General features: G+C 51.9%; 7 protein-coding genes across 7 annotated transcripts; 4 read left to right on the top strand and 3 right to left on the bottom strand.

The window, feature by feature from the left end:
• Window positions 1-142: 142 nt before the first annotated feature.
• On the top strand, window positions 143-1,141 carry MRS44_002801 (uncharacterized protein; the record flags this gene model as incomplete). The annotated part of the gene is made up of 2 exons (XM_046279344.2): window positions 143-516; window positions 565-1,141. The coding sequence occupies 2 exons, from the start codon at window positions 143-145 to the stop codon at window positions 1,139-1,141; spliced, it is 951 nt and encodes a 316-aa protein (XP_046136911.1).
• A 535-nt stretch (window positions 1,142-1,676) lies between these two features.
• Window positions 1,677-5,616, bottom strand: MRS44_002802 (uncharacterized protein; the record flags this gene model as incomplete). The annotated part of the gene is made up of 4 exons (XM_065622958.1): window positions 1,677-3,454; window positions 3,507-3,903; window positions 3,949-5,426; window positions 5,478-5,616. 4 exons carry the CDS (start codon window positions 5,614-5,616, stop codon window positions 1,677-1,679), a joined length of 3,792 nt encoding a protein of 1,263 aa, XP_065479030.1.
• An 800-nt stretch (window positions 5,617-6,416) lies between these two features.
• On the bottom strand, window positions 6,417-8,516 carry MRS44_002803 (uncharacterized protein; the record flags this gene model as incomplete). Its single annotated transcript, XM_046283869.2, has 1 exon — window positions 6,417-8,516. The coding sequence occupies one exon, from the start codon at window positions 8,514-8,516 to the stop codon at window positions 6,417-6,419; it is 2,100 nt and encodes a 699-aa protein (XP_046136913.1).
• An 869-nt stretch (window positions 8,517-9,385) lies between these two features.
• MRS44_002804 (uncharacterized protein) lies at window positions 9,386-9,805 on the top strand (the record flags this gene model as incomplete). Its single annotated transcript, XM_046282947.2, has 1 exon — window positions 9,386-9,805. One exon carries the CDS (start codon window positions 9,386-9,388, stop codon window positions 9,803-9,805), a length of 420 nt encoding a protein of 139 aa, XP_046136914.1.
• A 1,377-nt stretch (window positions 9,806-11,182) lies between these two features.
• On the top strand, window positions 11,183-14,228 carry MRS44_002805 (uncharacterized protein; the record flags this gene model as incomplete). Its single annotated transcript, XM_046272550.2, has 2 exons — window positions 11,183-12,742; window positions 12,792-14,228. The coding sequence occupies 2 exons, from the start codon at window positions 11,183-11,185 to the stop codon at window positions 14,226-14,228; spliced, it is 2,997 nt and encodes a 998-aa protein (XP_046136915.1).
• Window positions 14,229-14,825: 597 nt separating this feature from the next.
• MRS44_002806 (uncharacterized protein) lies at window positions 14,826-15,311 on the top strand (the record flags this gene model as incomplete). The annotated part of the gene is made up of 2 exons (XM_046268200.2): window positions 14,826-14,889; window positions 14,944-15,311. 2 exons carry the CDS (start codon window positions 14,826-14,828, stop codon window positions 15,309-15,311), a joined length of 432 nt encoding a protein of 143 aa, XP_046136916.1.
• Window positions 15,312-15,925: 614 nt separating this feature from the next.
• MRS44_002807 (uncharacterized protein) lies at window positions 15,926-17,342 on the bottom strand (the record flags this gene model as incomplete). Its single annotated transcript, XM_046279345.2, has 2 exons — window positions 15,926-16,554; window positions 16,604-17,342. 2 exons carry the CDS (start codon window positions 17,340-17,342, stop codon window positions 15,926-15,928), a joined length of 1,368 nt encoding a protein of 455 aa, XP_046136917.1.
• Between the last annotated feature and the right edge of the window lie 1,695 nt (window positions 17,343-19,037).

Below are 19,037 nucleotides of genomic sequence, written 5' to 3' on the forward strand. Positions count from 1 at the left end.
GCAGCTCTCAGTCGGCTTAAGCTACCCACGGCTAACCACCTAAAAAATACCATGAACCGACAACAGCCGACGTCATTATATCACATCCCCCCTCCACAACTCAAGCACCTTCCCCCACCACCACCCAATTGACCTCCCCACGATGCCTCCTCGCCTGTCCCCCATAACCATCCGCAGCCTGCGGCGCTTCTACTCGTCTGCGGCCGAGCCTCTCATCCGCGTAACGAACCTGCCCGCCCCAGGCACCGGCCACATCCGCGTCCTCGAGCTCAACCGGCCCAAGGCCCGGAACGCCATCTCAAAGGCTCTCCTCGCTTCTCTGCGCGACGAAGTCGATGCTGTTCACAGCCAGTATGGTCCCAATGGCGAGGAGCTTCCGCCCGTGAAGCGCTTTGGCGGCGCTGCTGGTGTCGACGAGAAGGGTCCCACGAGAGCTCTCGTTCTCGCCAGCGCCGTTGATACTTGCTTCTGCGCCGGCGCCGACCTCAAGGAGCGCCGGGGCTTTTCGCAACAAGAGTAGGTTCCCTATAACACCTTCAATTACGCATCCTAACTCAATTGCAGCACTGCCGACTTCCTCACCAACCTCCGCGGCACCCTCAACTCCCTCTCCAACCTTCCCATCCCCACCGTGTCCGCCATCTCCTCCGTAGCCCTCGGCGGCGGCCTCGAACTCGCCCTCTCCACCCACTTCCGCGTCCTCTCCTCCAACGCCACAGTCGGTCTTCCTGAGACCCGTCTCGGCATCATCCCCGGTGCCGGTGGCACCCATCGTCTGCCCGCCCTCATCGGCCTCTCCCGCGCCCGCGACCTCATCCTAACCGGCCGCCGGGTCGCCGCCCCCGAGGCCTACTTCCTCGGCATCGCTGATCGCCTTGTCGAGGTTGTTCCTGAGGATGAGCGGGACGGCTCCGATATTCTCGGAGAAGCTAGGAAAGCTGCCCTGAGCGAGGCTGTGAGGCTCGCCCAGGAGATTTGTGAGGGAGGACCCATTGGCGTGAGGGCAGCCCTCCAGGCTGTTGCTTGGGCCAGGGAAGAGGTTGAGAACAAGATGTATGAGCGCGTGGTAAACACCGAGGATAGGCATGAAGCCCTGAAGGCGTTCCAGGAGAAGAGGAAGCCTGTCTTCACTGGCCGATAAATGTCACCATCTGTCTCATCATATCACACTCATGATGCGCCAACCATAGATAACGCCTACACCGGCCATCCTTCAACGCTGTTGTCGCCAGGGATGGCCTCGTTTGAATAAACGTTTCAATTTACTGCTAGTCAAATCATCCCCTAGTCTTTCTTGTCGTGTCTTGTCGCAACTATCGCTTCGTGAATGCATCTCATGTCATGGGTATGGTTATCGCTCGATGCTCCGGTTCCGAACGCCATCTGCTCAAACCAATACAAATCGTCTCCAACCTCTCAAGTCGTCCTAAGTCCCCGTCCCGGATTTACAACAAATCTATGGTTTCAAACACTCGATCCAAACTCGGGTCCCTTGTCCGCTTGCCAAGGTCCTCGTCCCCCTCCTGTCTATCTGGTAGGTCGGTAGGGTTAATGGTAACGACACGGGGGAGGAGGCGCCGAAGTTTGGGCGGTGTCCGTACTTGACTGTTCCACCTTGGTGACCGCTTCAGTACGGTTTTCAGTAGCCCATCTCTCCCAGTATCTCTCCCAGACTCCTAGTCGCTCTTCTGCGGCTCAAATGGGGGCGAAAAGTCCTGTGTATGTTTAACCTCAGGGGTTGGTTCGCTGTTAGCGACAACAACGTCACCGTCAGCATCCGTGGTTTGTTCCGGTCTTTGTCGTCTCGGCACATTCACGTATGCATCCTTGTCCTCGTCTCGGACGTAGCAGAGGAAGTAGGGTTCGCCGCTGGTGCTCAAGGTCGCAAGCACTTCGTCTGTGTTGCGCTTCACATCCACGTTGGAGTCGTTGTACTTGCGCCACACGTCCTGCTCGAAGTCGTGTATCCACACCCAGTAGTGACCAGACATCAGCTGGCCTCGGTGACAGATGACTGCGTGTAGTCGATACGGGATGTTCTTAAGCCCGGCGTGGTGTTTCTCAAGGTCCTCCTCCCTCTGGCGCAGCTCATTGCTCATCATCTCCCGAACGTTGCGTTCAGCCGATTCGATGCCCTGTGGCTTGATAGGGGCCTTGGTAGTGGGCGGCGCCTCATTGGTTGGGTGGGATACCAGAAGGAAATCGTCATCCACGGGGCCATCAAAATCCCAATTCTCTTCTTTCTCAAAATCAAGGACGCCATCCTCCATGGTGTCATCCTCGGCCCAAGCCGAATTGACAATGGGTGTGGGCTCCTCTTCTCCGCAGGACTCGAGGAACGGTCCCGTGGGAATGACGGCTTCCACCCGAGCCTTCTGCGCCTTCAAGTCCGATATTCTGCTGGCAACCGCCCAGCTTTGAACCCTCTGTTGGAAGGTGGGCGAGTCGTGCGGAGCATCCATGTACCGATCCAGATATAGCGTCTCGGGTATTTCTACAGGGTTGCCGTTCTTGCTGCCCATGGACTGGGACCGTTGAATAAGAACATGGAGCACAGGCGGGAGCGTCTTGATCGCCGTGTATCGTGAAAGCTTGCTTTCCTCGATGATTTGCTGGTCAAAGTTTCGGCCCAGCGCGTCATACAGTGAACATGACCCCTCCGGAGCTGGGAATGCGGTGATGGACCGGTCAAAGCTGATCTCCTTCTGGTAGGTCTTGTCGTCAAACTTCTTGGTATAGTTGATTGTCGTGACGAAAAATGTCTCCATGATCTTTTCCAACTGAATTCCAGTTGATTCGTCGACAGATGATGGTCGGATAGCTGCTTGGAGTCGGTTGAGAATGCTCCCCATCACCTCCTCCACGTCCTGCTGGTCAGTACCAGACGATCTCTTCTGATGTTCCAGAGCCGTTAAGACTTTACTGTCCACTGTTTGCGGCTCTTCGGCATCAGCCATACTGACATCGGCGTTTTGCTCCCCATCGGCAGTTCCGTCAGCACCTTTGATGATTGTCTCAGAGGTTTCAGTGCTCTTAAGACTTGGCCGAACAGTGTCAGCAGGGGAGTCGCCCTCTTCGAGAGCCATCACTGTATCCGTAGTTTGGTCGTCAGTCGCCACCGACGGGACTTCGACTTTCTCGTATGAATGATCAGAGCCATCCTCGACCAGCGTCTGCGAGCTTACGGTACTAGCCGTGTCAACTGGATCGCGCTCTTCCTTAACAGCTCCGTTCGCCATCTCCACGTCGCCAGAGCTCTTAGCAGGAGGCTCTGGGGGCGGCCGAGCGGGAAGAGGCGGTGGCTTGGGCCCTGCAACGGGCTCGGCCGACTTGGAATCATTGAGAAGGGTGTGAGTAGATAAGAGGACAGCGTTGGCTAGCCTCTGTGAGGGTCGGGTCGCGACCTTGTCTGATGTTTCGAGATTGTTGAATAGATCAGAGAGCTCTTGGGCAACTGACAAACCCGTTAGTCAAGGGGAATAACTTAGAAATGGGCTCAAACATACAAGCCTGAGCGACTACAGCCTCGCCACGGTCCATTTGCATCTTGTTTCCGCCCAGCAATCGCTGTTTGATGCTCTCGTCATTCAAGTCTAATTTGAAGTCTTCGTAGTTGAGCGCAATATCTCGAACGGGCTTGACAGTAAAGAGATACTGCAAAAGACTGTTCAGATAGCAAGTATTGCCGATGTTCTCTAGGCCGACAGGCAAGTCATAATTGGCTGGTCGACCTGAGGCATCCGGAACGGAGCTTCCCTTTGGAATCTCGATTCCATTCTCTTGGCGTTGAGTGGCAACAAGCTGCTTGAGGTCCATTGCATTTGTGAGATCCGCAATCGCCTCTAGAGCATCCAGATAGGTTGCCTTTTCTTCCTTGTCATTGCTCAACGCAATCTGCATACTCTGTTAGATCCAGATTTCAGGAATCATATCAACTTTTGGATTTACCTTGGTCCTAGTAGCCGCAACGACTTCGGGTCCCAAACTACTGTCTTCCTTCATCCCCAGGACTGCCTTCGCCGTCGCGACAGACATCTTTCCATTGGCTTCCATGAGCAGAATTGCCTGGTAGGTGTCGTCCGTTGAAGCCTGGGCAATCAGGAGAAGCATTTGGCGGGCGCTGTTGGCCATCTTGGGCTCTTGGGACAGCTTCTGGCGGAATGCTGCAACCAGCGTTTCGGCATTGTACTTGTTAGGAGGCTGCAAGCCAAGAAAAGCCAACGCTTGGGACACTACCCCATCGTCATCGCTGCTAGATTGCGTCGGAAGTTGACTGTCAAACACAGAGGATTGGGTAGCGGCGTAATCAGCGAGTTGCTCGTCGTTCAGGTCATTGGCAATCCCCATGAGGGCGTCGATAAGCTCCTTTCGCTTGTTAGGCAAGAGCTCCCACTGTCGCTTGTAAGCGTTCACCACGATCTCCTTAGGTTGGTTAGGAAGAACGCCAAGTAACGTGTATCGTCGGATGTTAACCAAGTGACTGTCATTGGTGTTGTTCACCTCGACGCATCCCAGATCTGCGTGAAGGCCAGGAGTACAAAGCTCAGCGGGCTCACCACGTCTATGGATGATGCACTGAACTTCGGATCTGACATCCTCAACAAATCCTCGGTAGGTTCCAATTTCGGTGGCTCCAAATGGTCCACCTGGGGGTGACGGTAATGGAGGGGTGAATGACCCTCCGTCGATCCCATCCTGCTCATCCACCATCTCCTCAAACTCCAACTCTCTGAAGATGGAGAAGCAGCGCGGTCCAAATAGAACAGAGAACCGCTTGTTCCTCTTCGATATGCTCCGCGGCTTCTCGGGTGACGTTGCCTCAAGCAGATTCTTAAGGTATGTGTTGAGATTCATAGGCGCCTGTTCCGCCCAGTCGTCCGTTGCTACTGCATAGCGCTCTGGATCCTGCTCCTTGGCGAGGCGTAGGGTTTGCCGAATGGTATCGTGGTCCAGCAGCAGATCAATCCACCAAGACGCCATGCGAGGCTCCGAGATTTCAAGAGTGACTTGAAATGTGCATGGCGGTGCCGAGCAGACAAAGTACTCGCGGGCGAGAATAGGATAGTATTTGGAGTTTTCCTTGGCCAGATTCATCTCCGTGTCTGACCCAGCCCAGACAAGGTGATGCCAAGGGAACTGCGCATCTCGAACGGGCCAGCGGGCTTGGCGTGGACTACACACCTGCCCAGCATGCTCCTCTTCCCATGCCATCTTGAACACAAAGTGGAAGTGGCAGTCCAGGCATACCGACGACAATAGCCGGGTTGTGTTTGAGCAGAAGCTTTGGTTTCCATTGATCATGAGACGATGAGTGTGCTGCCATGCGTACGGCGGATTCAAGTTGGCAGCTCGGGCTCGGTCGAAGAGATCGCAAGTGGTGAACTTGTTGTTCAGCAGCTCGTGAATCCATCTCGAGGGGTGGCATCCTAGCGGCGTCCACATTAGATTCCGCAAATCAGTTGAACTAGGGGTCTTACCTTCGACATCCTTCCTCATTCTCCCCTTCATAGGGGTTGCATGTTGCTGCACATACTCTCCGGGAGTTGTGCCAGGCAAAGCAGCGTACGTTCCATCATCGAGGTCGCGCTGGGGGTTGATGTCATAATCTATCGCCATGGTGGGTGATGTAGAGAAAAGTGTCAAAATATCGCGCCCGGTCTATTGTTTCGACCTCTGGGTCCGCAGACAAAGAGGATGTCAGGGTGAGTTGGTTCGGATCGTATGTTGAGAAGGGCGTCGTTTGAATGGAGCTATTGCGGGGTGAACTGGCTGGATCGCTGTGTGCAGTTGTTGGATTGTGTTCTCGTGTGACGTAGCTGCGAAGCTGCTGAAAACGCCGGGGGTCGGTATGAGATGCAGAGAGTCTGATTGTTAAGCACCTGGTCTGTTTGGGCTGATCTGGTGAAGAAGGGTCGGGTGCGCTTCGAGTAGGTGAAGCTCTTGACGATCGAACCCAGCAGACCTATCGCAAGCAGGGCGCTTATTTGACCATAATTTCGGGGAACGGGGCAAGGCGAAGGAGAAGTCGGCAGTCGGAAAATAAAGAAGCTCGCAAGGGAGAAATATCGATGCCTGGAGAAGGTGACGACGCAAGAATGGTGGCAATGTAAGTAAGAGTAGCGTACGCAGGCAGGCTTGGGTGATGACGGAGCTGGAGCTGCGGCGCCTGCGATGCGCAGCTGGGATTGTGGACGGGCAGGCGATTGGGGAAGCTGCCGTGCGTGGCGGCTGAGTCAGCAGTTTCAAGCCCGCCTCACCCACCTGCCGATGGACAGCTGGTTTCAACATGGAGAATCAAGGCAACTCTGACAGTGAGTGGCCTTTGTTCCACAGCGTTCTCTATGCTTCGGTTTCACAAACCGCCTATGCTGATTTCCGCCTTGTTTCATCTATGAATTTGGAGTATTGAAGCAGTATCAGCTAAAGATAAGCTCTTCTTCGAAAAGCTCCCCTTTCTCCACCAAGTCAATCACCTCCCCATCCATCAAGCCTTCGATGTATGCCTCTCCAAGGACGTGGTACTTATCCTCCACGCGTCTTATCACCAACGGCGTGCTACAGCCATAGGCGACGCAAACCATGTCGCCAACACGAATCTGGTCCTGCAACGACCCGTACGGGTTGTCAGGGGCCCATCCCATGTACCCCCGGCTGGTGAACATGAGCCGTCTTCCCATACCCGTCCGGTCAGCCGCCAGGAAGACCTCTGCGTAATCAAATTCTGACGCGTTGCACGGGATCTTTTCCGTAAAATAATCCCCGAGAGGTTTACCGGCCATGATGATTTCGTCGTGGGCCTTGTGCCACCTCACCCAGCGAAAGTAGTAGGCTTCCTGCTCCTTCATCCAGGTCCATCCCAACGCCTCAAACTGCTTGAATGCCGCCTCGTATGTTCTTGGAAGACTGAGGAGAGCACAGTGGCGTTTGCTAACGTGCTCTCCGTTTGACACCCGTCCAAGTAACATCGCTCTGCAGAGAGCCCAGGCTGTATCATCATAGACACTCTGCCACTCTGCCGGCTGGACTATGGACGACGGATCCCAGTCAAAGTAGCCTCGTTCGCACGCCCCCAAGCCGCAGATTTTGTCTATTATAACCCCCTTACACTTCAGTAGCTTTCCGTTGGAGAACACAGAGCACAGCGTGTCTCGGTGGCCATCTGCGCAGTACATGGTCTCGGGTCGCGGTTCCGGAGTGCCTGGAGTCCAGAAAGCCCCTATAAAGACGCTCTCTGGCTTCGAGTAACGCAGTCTTCCGTTCCAAGTCCAGTCAACTACCCAGGACGGAGTATCAGCCTCTCCCCATGGGTTCGCTTCTCTGAGTGGTTCAAGATTGCCGTAGTGCTCTATGAAAGCAGTTGAAGTGGCACTGAAGATCTCTGCCGTTGACTTGGAGTACTTGCAAATGATACGCTTTGCAATTTTGGGCTCCATCATTCCAAGTAGGCCAAAGACCTTGTCCTTTTCCTCGCGGCTGTCTGACATGGCGAGTTCAAGTAACTTTCTCATGCTCTGTCTCTCTCCTCCTTGGAACTCGAACTCGCTTAAAGGCCGTATGTTCTGGTGGACAAGGTGGATACTGGCTGTCACCCAGCGTGGGTCGTCTTTGGCCAGCTTCTTCTTCATCTCGCCCTTCAAGAGCCAGTCCTTGGCAGACCATAGGCCTCCATGATACAGAGATGAGATTCCGCGGCTAAAGGTTTCCCAGTCAAGAGTGTCTCCTCCACACCGCAAGATGGTCGACTTCGATCCCATGACGAGCTCCTGAATGATCCAGAGCCGCCACCAGTATCTTCTTTTCATGAGGCTGTGAAGACCATAAAAGGCAAACTCTCCAAACATAGTAGGGTTTTGCTCGAGAAGAGCAGTCAAATCGTCCTTTTCCTTGTCATCTAGGCGAGAGAGAGCACAGAGGAGACGCATTCCTTGGTCGCTCTCGTCTCCAGCTGGCCCTAGCCAGGCCACCACCGCCCATGCCTCGCTGTAGATTTCTCTCATGCGAGCCACTTGCTCGCTTGTCTCTTCCATATCAGATTGATTGATACATATCGCATCAACCCACAGCTTGTATCTTCTGGCGAAGCGGCCACCGTCGCTGCCCAGTTCTCGCAGCGCATCTTCGAGGTTCTTGGTCACCGTCATTTCCTGGCCGTTGACAATGATCTTCCCCGCCTCATCTGTACCCCAAGTGTACGACATCGCAGCAAAGTCTCCCCAGGTGTATCGGAAACAGTGAGTATCCAAGGGCGTGAAGGACTTCATTGAGCGGTGATCTGGAGGGTGGCGGGTGCCCTTGGCCCGTTGGATTGACCGCCATGTTGCGATCAGCCCCCGTCTCGGCTTATTTGGAGAGTCGTAGTTGTGAAGAAATTGCTTGAATACGGAATTCGTTTCTGTGAGGGAAAATGTGTCGAGAGAGCAGCTGACTAGACCATTCACCAAATGAGGGTGTATGGTGATGAGGCGTATTTCGTCGTCGCCCAGTGGCCGATAGAGGGAAGTTTCGGGGCCATCCATACTTGCTTGCTTTGCAGTGTTTAAGAAGCGGTATGTTTTTTGAGGAAAACATCGTCTGCATAAGCACTTACTTATGGTCTGCACATCATGCGGCTTCAATACGACCTAGCTAACGCCCAACGGCCTAATTTAACCCATCAGCTGCAAGCTAGGTCGCAGTGGAGAATTACATGGATGGTTGCTCGTTGAAGCCTCGTGTGAATGGAGCTATTTTAGGATCTCTAACGATGATCATCTGTTCTATTGGCGCCTTATACAATGCTCATAATTTTTCCCTCGAACAAAGCCAATGATGAGAGTTGGTGTTTTCTTCGAAATCTCTACATTTACCCTACCTATCTACATATGCAACGCAGAGTCGGCCAGTACGAAATTCAATAGTCACCAAACAGAATGGAGTTTAATAAACGTTGATCTTGCTTCCATTCATTCTTCCCTCTTGTTCTTCTTCAAACACATAATGAAGCGAGATGTATTCTGCAGTATTGTATTGCGTTGTGTTCGCCATTGACCGTAGGTAGTGAACGAAACTATGCGTCTTGTTGCCCATGTACAGATACCAAAAGGAGGCATTGTCGGCATAATACAACCATCAAAGAAGGGTAATTACCATTGTTTGAATAGTTTATTCAATTCCTATTGCTTTTTTCTAGTTTGCAACGGGGTGGTTCCCATTCTAAACGTCTGTATCCGTGAGAATCTGTTTGAGAGAGGGTATTTAGCTGCTCCGATCAACTCTGGACGTCCTAAAGCCTTTCTTCGCAACAGAACTTCATTTCGACGAGCCTCATTGAGCCATCTGCTAAATCTTCATTCCCCATCTTCTCTAACAAAGTCCCCAGTGATACCCTCGCTCTTTGGCAGATAACATGCCGACTGACGACAAGCAGCCCTCGGGCAAGGACAAGTCTGTGGAGGACAACCTTTCGGGGGAAGAGGAAGAGGGTTATTCCTCTGATGAATACAGCGGCGTTGTTGAAGAGGCCCAAATGGCCCTGGTAATCACGCCAAAGAAACTCACGTCTGTCCTCAGTGCGGGCGATGCTGCCAAATATGTCCGGCGCAATAAGAATGAGGCAAGAAAGAAGGGGAATAAGAAAGAGAAAGATGCAGAAGAGCCTACGGCTGTCACACCTTCGGGTAAGATGGCCAAAAACGTGGAGCGCAGTATAATCGCCCAAAGGAGGAAGAAGAAGAGGCAGCAGTTGAGTAACTCAAAGGGTAAGGCCAACGAAGAATCTGAAAGAATGAAGAAGAGCAGAGGGGGCGAAAAGGGGGCATCTTCTTAAGGGAGTACTCACCCAGCCAGTAACATCAGGACCAATGGGACTCTATGTCGACGTGGTGGCAACGACAACGCCATTCTTCTGTATAAGCTTGCTATTATCTCTCTTTACTACCGACCGCAACTTCTGGGTGTTTAACAGAGCCCCTCTTGAGTCGGGCACGAGCGGAATGGGTTTTCATCATATGCTTGCTTACCTGCCAGCTTCTTCGAAACATCACATCTGGGGCCTAGATACCTGGGCATCGATGGATATCTCTTGGTGTTCAGCGATAACGTTTCGAGGGCAAGGAAATGGGGTTCAGGCCAAAAATACGTGCCATCTTGGGCAGTCAGCAATGCCAACATGAGCCCGGTCGAATGTAGTATCTCAGACCTGGCCAAATACGCAAGGGGTTAGTTAGCACAAAGACCATGAGAGCACTTCCATTTAAGATGCATGAACTATGTGATCCCCTTCTTCGCAGGCTTAAACGTTGTTGCCCTGGTTCGAGTTAACATACGGAACACCATCAAACCACCAAAGTACTAAGATGGTCTGGAGGATTCTAAACAGGGGGATAGGCTTTACTATAGACAGAAAAATATCCACGAAGACACTGAGAAAATAAAGAGAACTTGGAGGACCGACTTGTCAGTTGGCCGGGACAACTACCCAATAACCCAACTAAATTGTCCAAGTTCAGTGACCATTTCTACCGATTTTCCACCATCCATGCATACGGTTCCATACCGTAACCTAATTCCCACCTACTATTCCACTAATTAGCATTAGAAAGCTTGTCTGATATAGGGCACCTTTACAGATGAAGTACCTTTGAAACTCTAGGGTTGGCTGCTCGACATCTTGTTAGCATCACGTGACTTGCTCCCCGTTCCCTGTGATGATGCCTGCAAGCCCACTCCTTCTCACATGGAAGCCGCCTACCTATACAGATTGATAAGCCGCGGCGTTAACTGCAATCTTGATTACTTTGAATTGACCTGATTTTTGAAGAAATCTACCAATATTTGACTCCGACCTTCTACTTTTCATCCCAATATGCATCTTGATCAAGATATCAACAGCTCGCTCTCCACAATTGATAATCTCTCAAAGAACTCGGGTCTTGGCATCCATACATGCATGCGCATACGAAAGCCCATTTCCATCATGTCAAGACCCCACAGCTGGAGGCGACGCCTGCCCACCCCGACGGAGACCGAGCCATTTTGAAGGAATACATCCCGGACGCCGGCATCGGGTGCCATCCATTCACGTATCAGGTACATATTCTACCTGATTAGGCTCACATCCAGACGAGCTCCTCTTCTTCACAACGCCCAAGTCAAACTCTTGACGTTAGTTAGCACCTCGCTCTTGAGCGCCTAGACTTTCATCATGACTACAGGCACAGCATCACGCCGCCTACGGATTGGCATCGATGTTGGAGGAACAAACACCGACGGCGCCATCATCGACCCTTTCCAGACCTCTGCTCCGGATAGAGGCGTTGTAGCATGGCACAAGGAACCAACAACAACCAACCCCAGCGTTGGCATCGACAATGCCATCGCCAGCATGCTCTCGTCGGCTGCCATCAGCCCTGACGAAATTGCAAGTGTGACTATCGGCACTACTCATTTCGTCAATGCTGTGATAGAGAGAGATGCAGCAAGGCTGTCTCGAGTTGCCGTCCTTCGTCTTTGCGGACCCTTCTCAAAGCACACACTTCCTTGTGTGGACTGGCCTGCCGATATGCGAGACCTCATTCTGGGCCATCACGCTCTCCTCAAGGGTGGATTGGAAGTTGATGGACACTTAATCTCTGACATCGACCAAGGCGAGATCAAGGAGCAATGTGCCATTATCCGACAAAAGGGCATCAAGAGCGTGGTTGTGATCGGTATTTTCAGCCCCATTGACACGGTGGAAAGGCAAGAAGAGAGGGCCGCGGAGATTATCAAGGCTCAGATCCCTGATATCGACGTCGTGTGTTCCAAAGAGGTTGCCAACCTTGGCTTCCTTGAACGAGAGAATGCCGCTATCCTGAACGCTTCTATTCTGCCCTTTGCCCGAAAAACTATTCGGTCCTTCCATCAACCCATCAGACGGCTTGGTATGAAGTGCCCTATCTTTATCAGCCAGAATGACGGCACTGTTCTTTCTGGTGATCTCGCCGCGCGATTACCTATCCGAACTTTCTCAAGTGGCCCAACCAACAGTATGAGAGGCGCTGCATTTTTGGTGCAAGGGGAGCTGAATGAAGCAATGATGGTGGTCGACATAGGAGGAACCACAACTGACGTGGGCCTCTTGTTGGAAACTGGCTTCCCTCGCCAACAGGCGGCCTACAATGATCTTTCGGGTGTGAGAATGAACTTTTCCTGCCCAGACATCAAGAGCATCGGCCTTGGCGGAGGCTCCATTGTACGAAAGGACAGCGGCGTGTCAGTTGGACCTGACAGTGTGGGATATAAACTAACCCAGGAAGCTGTGGTCTTTGGCGGAAAGGTACTAACCTCAACTGATTGCGCCGTCCTAGCCAACCCGAGCTTGAAGATCGGAGACTCGGCTCTGGTTCAAGGCGCGCTCTCGGACGATCAGCTCTCCAAGGTCACCTTGGTGATTCAGCACAAGCTAGAAAAGATTATCGACACCATGAAAACATCACCCCAAGACATACCCGTCATTCTCGTTGGCGGTGGAGCTGTCATTGCCCCTGGTGAACTCAAGGGAGCAAGCAAGGTGCTGAAGCCCAAGTGGTCCCAGGTTGCCAATGCAATCGGCGCCGCCATCGCGAGGGTGAGTGCAGTGGTGGATACCGTCAAATCAACTGCATCGAAGTCGACCACCGAGCTCCTCGAAGAAGTCAGCCAAGAGGCTATTGAGAAGACCGTCGCAGCCGGCGGGCTACGGTCGACTGTCAGCATTGTTGAGAAGGAGACGCTGCCGCTCCAGGTAAGTAGTGTTACCCAGAGGTTTCCACCAGCCGTTAACGTCTTGAAAGTACATTGCCAACAAAACTCGCTTTGTTGTTCGAGCTACCGGAGACTTTGACTTCTCGAGAGAGGATATTGTGTCCGAGTCGCAGGACGAGTCAGAGGAACCCCTGGATATGGATCACTATGAGAAGACAGCAAAGGACAAGGACTCTCAACAAGATACACAAGCTGAAGACGACTTTGATATCCTTGCCTATCGCCCACAAGTGAAGAATCGCATCTGGAACGTTTCAGAGCGCGACGTGGAATGGATCTCAACAGGCGCCTACATCCTTGGAACAGGAGGCGGTGGAAATCCTTACGGGCTAATGATTCGACTTCGAACTCTACTACGAAACGGAACCACGGTCCGTGTAGTGAACCCCGAAGATCTCCCTGATAATGCCCAGGTTGGCTGTGGCGGCGGAGCAGGCAGTCCTACTGTCGCCATTGAGAAGCTGGCAGGCGACGAGCTCCTCGAGGCGCAACAAGAGTTGTACAAGATCTGCGAGACATCAGCTACTCACATGATTTCCGTCGAAATTGGAGGTGCCAATGGCCTCACTGGTCTGCTGTTGGGATCCAGTGCACAAATGGATGTTCCGACTGTGGATGGCGACTGGATGGGTAGAGCATACCCGACGAAATGGCAGACAACCCCGGTGGTCTTTAAGGAGAGGGAGACCATCTGGTCTCCAATCGCGCTCAGTGACGGCAACGGCAACGTGATCATCATGCCCAAGGCGTCCTCTGACGCCGCTGTTGAGCGTATTCTGCGAGCTGCCTTGAGCGAGATGGGTTCCCAGGTAGCAGGTGCAGATGCACCAGTTACGGGTGCGGAGACCAAACGCTGGGTAGTCAAGCACACACTGTCCCAGGCGTGGAGAATTGGACGTGCAGTTGCGAGAGCTCGCAAGGAGAACAGGGTGGACAATGTTGCTGAGACAATCATCGATGAGTGTGGAGGGCCCGGAGCTGGAAAGGTTCTCTGGAAGGGCAAGATTGTTGGCGTTGAGAGGACTCTAAGAAACGGCCATGTCTATGGCGAGTGTCTCATCGAGGGTGCAGACGTCAGGGATGATGATAATGGCACGGCTGGAGACCAATCCTCGGCACAATTCAGGGGTATCATCAAGATCCCCTTCAAGAACGAAAACATCGCCGCTATCAGAGTCCACCCTGGCCGGAAGGAGGAACGACAGGAGGATGTGCTCGCCATAGTCCCTGACTTGGTGTGTCTGATTGACGCACAGAGTGGGGAGGCAGTCGGGACACCCGAGTACCGATATGGATTGCTCGTTGTCGTGCTTGGTATTGCTGCGAGTGACCGATGGACTGGTTCGGAACGAGGTATCGAGATTGGAGGACCAAAAGGTTTCGGCTTTGACCACCTCAAGTTTGAGCCATTGGGCAAGTATACGGAGCCCAAGAGTGTCATTGATGAGTTCGATGAGTCTCCTTAGAGTATCACTTGGTCTCGTCATGCTTATTCAATTGTTTGATCTCAATTCTCTAGTGACCCGGTGAAGCTTTAGGTCCTCGCTCAAGAAGAGCGAGGCTTTAAGGTTCACGCTAGGGGGTTCGTCTTGGCCGATAGCCGAATTTGGAAACCTTTGCTTCTATTATGAGACATTGATTGGTGGTCTCTAATACTTGTGAGGGCATTCAGACGTGAGGCGGATGCTACGTGACAGTCTGAGGGAGGGCATCTAGCCCAATGTCAAAGAAATAGCCGAATCTGGGAAAGCAAACTACCTGAAACATTTTATTTGCCAATACTTTAATCAGCCGTATATGTAGAATCTGGAGGGAGTTTAACAAACACCATTTTTACAGACTTGACTCCGGGCACATTGAGACTGGTGATAATCGGGTCGGTGTGTGGTGAAGGCCCCACTCACCTTGAGCCAAAAGAGGCTAGCCTCGGCTCCGGTATTTAACCGTGCCCCTCTATCTTATCTCTCCCTCCATCTTTGCTCCACCAACAAGGCAATCCACCAACCTTCCATCATCTTCGCGACCCAACCATCAACACCGACAAATCAGTGACCACATTCATCATGGGTTCCGTCGTTCTTCCCCATCTCAATACTGGCTGGCACGTCGACCAAGCGATCCTCTCAGGTAAGCCAAACCCTTCTTCTACCCCCCGTAAACTTGAGCTAACTTTTGCGCCAGAGGAGGACCGCCTCGTCGTCATCCGCTTCGGCAGAGACTGGGACCCAGACTGCATGCGCCAGGATGAAGTCCTCTACAAGATCGCCGACAAGGTCCGCAACTTTGCCGTCATCTACCTGTGCGACATCGACCAGGTGCCCGACTTTAACCAGATGTACGAGCTCTACGACCCGTGCTCCCTCATGTTCTTCTTCCGCAACAAGCACATGATGATCGACCTGGGTACCGGTGACAACAACAAGATCAAGTGGGTGCTGGAGGACAAGCAGGAGCTCATCGACATCTTTGAGACTGTTTACCGAGGAGCCAAGAAGGGACGCGGTCTCGTCGTGAGCCCCAAGGACTACTCCACCCGACATCGCTACTAGGTACCCGAGGAGAAGGTTATCTGGTTTTTTCTTGTGATAGAGGGTGTCAGGCGTGGGTATGGATTTTTCACTTTTGAGGTACTAATGTTTGCTGCGGTTGGAACTGAGTAGCAGCTTTTGGCTCTGCGACCAATCGAATACGAAACGAACGTTTTTCGTCCAATCCGGCTTCTCCATACAGCAAATGGTGAGATTCCTTGGTGCTTTCTTTCAAACCATTTTTTTTTCTGACACAATATGAGACAAGACCACAGAAGTTTGCCGTCGATCAGTGGCTGGCCCATCTTGGGTTTGGCTTCAGACAGCAGACCGCAAAGGTAAGACGGGACTGACCAAAGCTGCGCGATGACTCCTTAACGAGCAATCCTCAAGGCTAGAACCTGACGTTGCTGAGTGAATGCCCTTTGTTTGTGATGCCATGTCAATACTGTTTTGACCCTCGTGAGTGCACCGTGATGATCTTCGCTTTGGCCGTTTTGCCAGTTTTCACTGAATATCCTGGTGCATCACGTATCGTAAAGCTGTAAAACTTGAAAAATATCACAATCATTATCCGCTGAATAGAAAGAGAATTGCCGTGGCTTGTCAATCTGAGCTAGATACCAGTTGTGTAGTTACAACCCAAACGGCCAGGTTTCGTGATACTCAAGAGGCGACTTTGGCTGATGAACCTCCAAAGTTGCCACATGCCTCGACTGGTCAAACCAGATATATCCATCAAACTGTTCCGGCAAGACCGCGGTCGAGTAATGTGACTGCTTCTCGGTAGCAGGCTTGTACAGCACCCCGATAAACCTCTCCAGACGACGCTCACAGAGAGTTTTCCGAAGCCGTTCATCACACTTGTTCGCACGCAGATCCAGGACAAAATTCTTGACGCCCGTAGCGTGCATCAGTTCCTCGTAGCTATTCGAAAGCCCTGGCCGAACTCGCATGACCTGCATGTCTCCATCCCAGCGCTTCGCAGCAGCCACGGTACCGGTATTGGTACCGGTTCCAATGTTGAGTGTTCTGTTTCCGTACGTCTCCTTGCAGAGCTGGCCGATATTGAGCTCTTCTCGGGACCAGCCCATGCTGGTGGCGCGAGCATCGCCGATGTGACTGTTGTGTGCCCAGACGATGGCCTTGGCCTTGTCGCCGCGATGCTTGAGGATTCGTACGAGGGTCTGGAACATGTGCGTGTCTCGGAGATTCCACGATTCGTCACGGCCGTGGTACATGGCCCGGTAATAGTGTTCAGCGTCTGTGAATAGTTAGTATAGTTGTGAAGCCATCTCTTCTTTGTGGCCTACCTTTGACAACCCTTGCATTCTGCTCTCCACTATGAAACTCTGTACCATCACGGGTGCAGGCAGAGTACTCCATGCGCTTACTCAAGAGGTCTTTCAACATGTCAACAACTTCCCTCTCATACCCCTTAAAAGCAGTCGTCAAGACCTCAAGTCCGTACTCGTGTGGATCGTCGCCCCAGCTCATCAATTTACCGTATCGTTCCCGTGCCAGCTCTGCCATTTCCTTGTCGACAGTATCAAGATAGTCGATAACTGCCTTCATGGATGTTCCCATAGAGTATAGGTCCAGGCCATAGAACCCGGTCGCATCACCTTCCTCCCGTCCATTATTGTAATCCCGTAGCCATTCCACAAAGTCATGGACTTCCATGTTGCGCCACATCCACGTGGGAAAGCGTAAGAAGGCTGGTTCCCTTCCCTCCTTCTTTGCCATTTGAACCGTCTCAGCGGTGCCCTGTCCTGGGCCTGGTCGGCGCCTGACATATCGATCTACATGTTCGGCATCAGGCCAGTCGGCTTCGACAGCCACGATATTGAAGCCATGATGTTCGATCATATGCTTTGTGATCTCGGCGCGGACGGAGTAGAACTCGGAGGTGCCATGGGAGGCATCCCCAATGAGTAAGACTTTACAGTCGCCGAAGCTATCGAAGCACCTCGTTATTGTGTCGCGATCTTCGGTAATAGAGTTGAAAGGCGTAACGTGGGCTTTGAGAAGCTCGATCGCGGACGAAGTCATCCTTGCTGGCTTGTTTCGAGAGATCAAACTCGATTTGATTAAGGGTCTCAAGTATTTTGTCAGCATCTTCTTTGCGGCAAAGGGTTTCTTGGAGGCAATTCCTACTTATAACGGTTGCAGCACACAGTGTCACGGCACCATCAACTGCTATCTTGTGGCGCGTGACATGGCGGGAGGTTACGACTGATGCTCCCATTGATTCAATTGTATGCTGGCTTTGTGAGAACCCTGAATACTCCCCATTACTAGGCGTGATTCGAAATCGAAATCGATATCCAAGGCGACGCGGTGGGAAACGACAAGCTGCTCTAATAGGGGCGAAAAATCAGCTTGTACAAGACATGGGATTTTGGTATGGCTTTCTGCCGGTACTTGGGCCAAACATTGGCGGTTTCCCATCTGCGCGGGTGTAGAATGAAGGTGGCAAAGGACGGCAATTCAATGATGACGATGTTGTGCTATGGCGCCGACGTCACAACAGAGTCGAGCTTGGCCAACCACAATATTCTATCAGAGTTAGAATTCAGAACCACCAAAACCCCCACCAGATTCAGCGATCTCGCAGAATCGCAAACTCGTCGTTGCGGCAAAACTTTAACAATTCTCATGCGCTGCCGCCACTTGGATCAATAGGTCAAGTGAGAGACCCGATACTAATAAGCGAGCCGATCTTTCGAATCCCTCCTCAACTCGCCAGTATTCTTCAGTGTAAGTAGTCATGTTCTTTCGACTATCCCACGCCTCATTATGGTCCAAGAATCGTCAAATAGTTCTGCCGGAAACGCTAGCTTGAGAATCGTAGGAAAGCGAAAGGCCTCAACGATCAGACAGCTTCTTCAGTATCGGTCTCGTGGTAAGGGCACATCGTGTGATTGTTATGACTCTCAATTCGTTGCCATGATCGAAAAATGCGGTAGGAATAGTACCTGTGTGAGAAGCTTGTCAGCATCATTATCCACTCATTTAGGTGCCAGAGCTAGAGGTAAACGTAGATGGCCAGCAGAGAGCCTTTATCCCTTATTATTCAACCCCTGCTCCTACTTCAGTCTGGATCCTGAAACAAGTGCCTTATCTTTGGTTCTAGGTTCCAGTGTTGAAGAGCCATCTGGCTTTCATCCAAGTGAGGTCTTTGGATACTCACTTACCATTATAACTATCTACCACCTTTGTGTGTAGTAAAAACAGTCCGTCGCTCAGGTCAAATAGATGAACAATTTCAGGGGGAAGACCTGGACCTTGATGTGTCTTCGGGGTATGAACTCGTTGGCCAACTCCTTGGAGAGAACAAGTTTCAATAGTACTCCACATATAAGTGACTCTCGTTGCATGATGGATTCAAAACTTAGCATGTATCCGTGCAGCCTTGGGCTTTTGGCTAGATGGTTGCAAGCTCATCAAGATCACCAGCGGCCCGTACGCACTGGGTTAAGCTGATTTCTTTCCCTTATTGTGTCGGTAGAGTGATGATTCCGTGTCTTTGTCCAGGCTAGGTAGTTAACAAGACATCTTCGTTCGGGATCGAATTCTTGTTCGATGCAGGTGACGGGAAAGGAGTCGATTCACTTGCCAGACAGGCCCTAGGCTTCGGATGATGCAGCGCTCGGTTTTGCAAAAATGTGATACCTAAAGACTCCGTCTAATCTCTTCGTGTTGGTATAAATTTATGTCTCTTGAATACTCTGTGTGGGCGTAGTA

Source organism: Fusarium solani (genome assembly GCF_023522795.1).
Source record: "Fusarium solani strain SB1 chromosome Unknown bctg00000001, whole genome shotgun sequence".
Lineage (NCBI taxonomy): Eukaryota > Fungi > Ascomycota > Sordariomycetes > Hypocreales > Nectriaceae > Fusarium > Fusarium solani.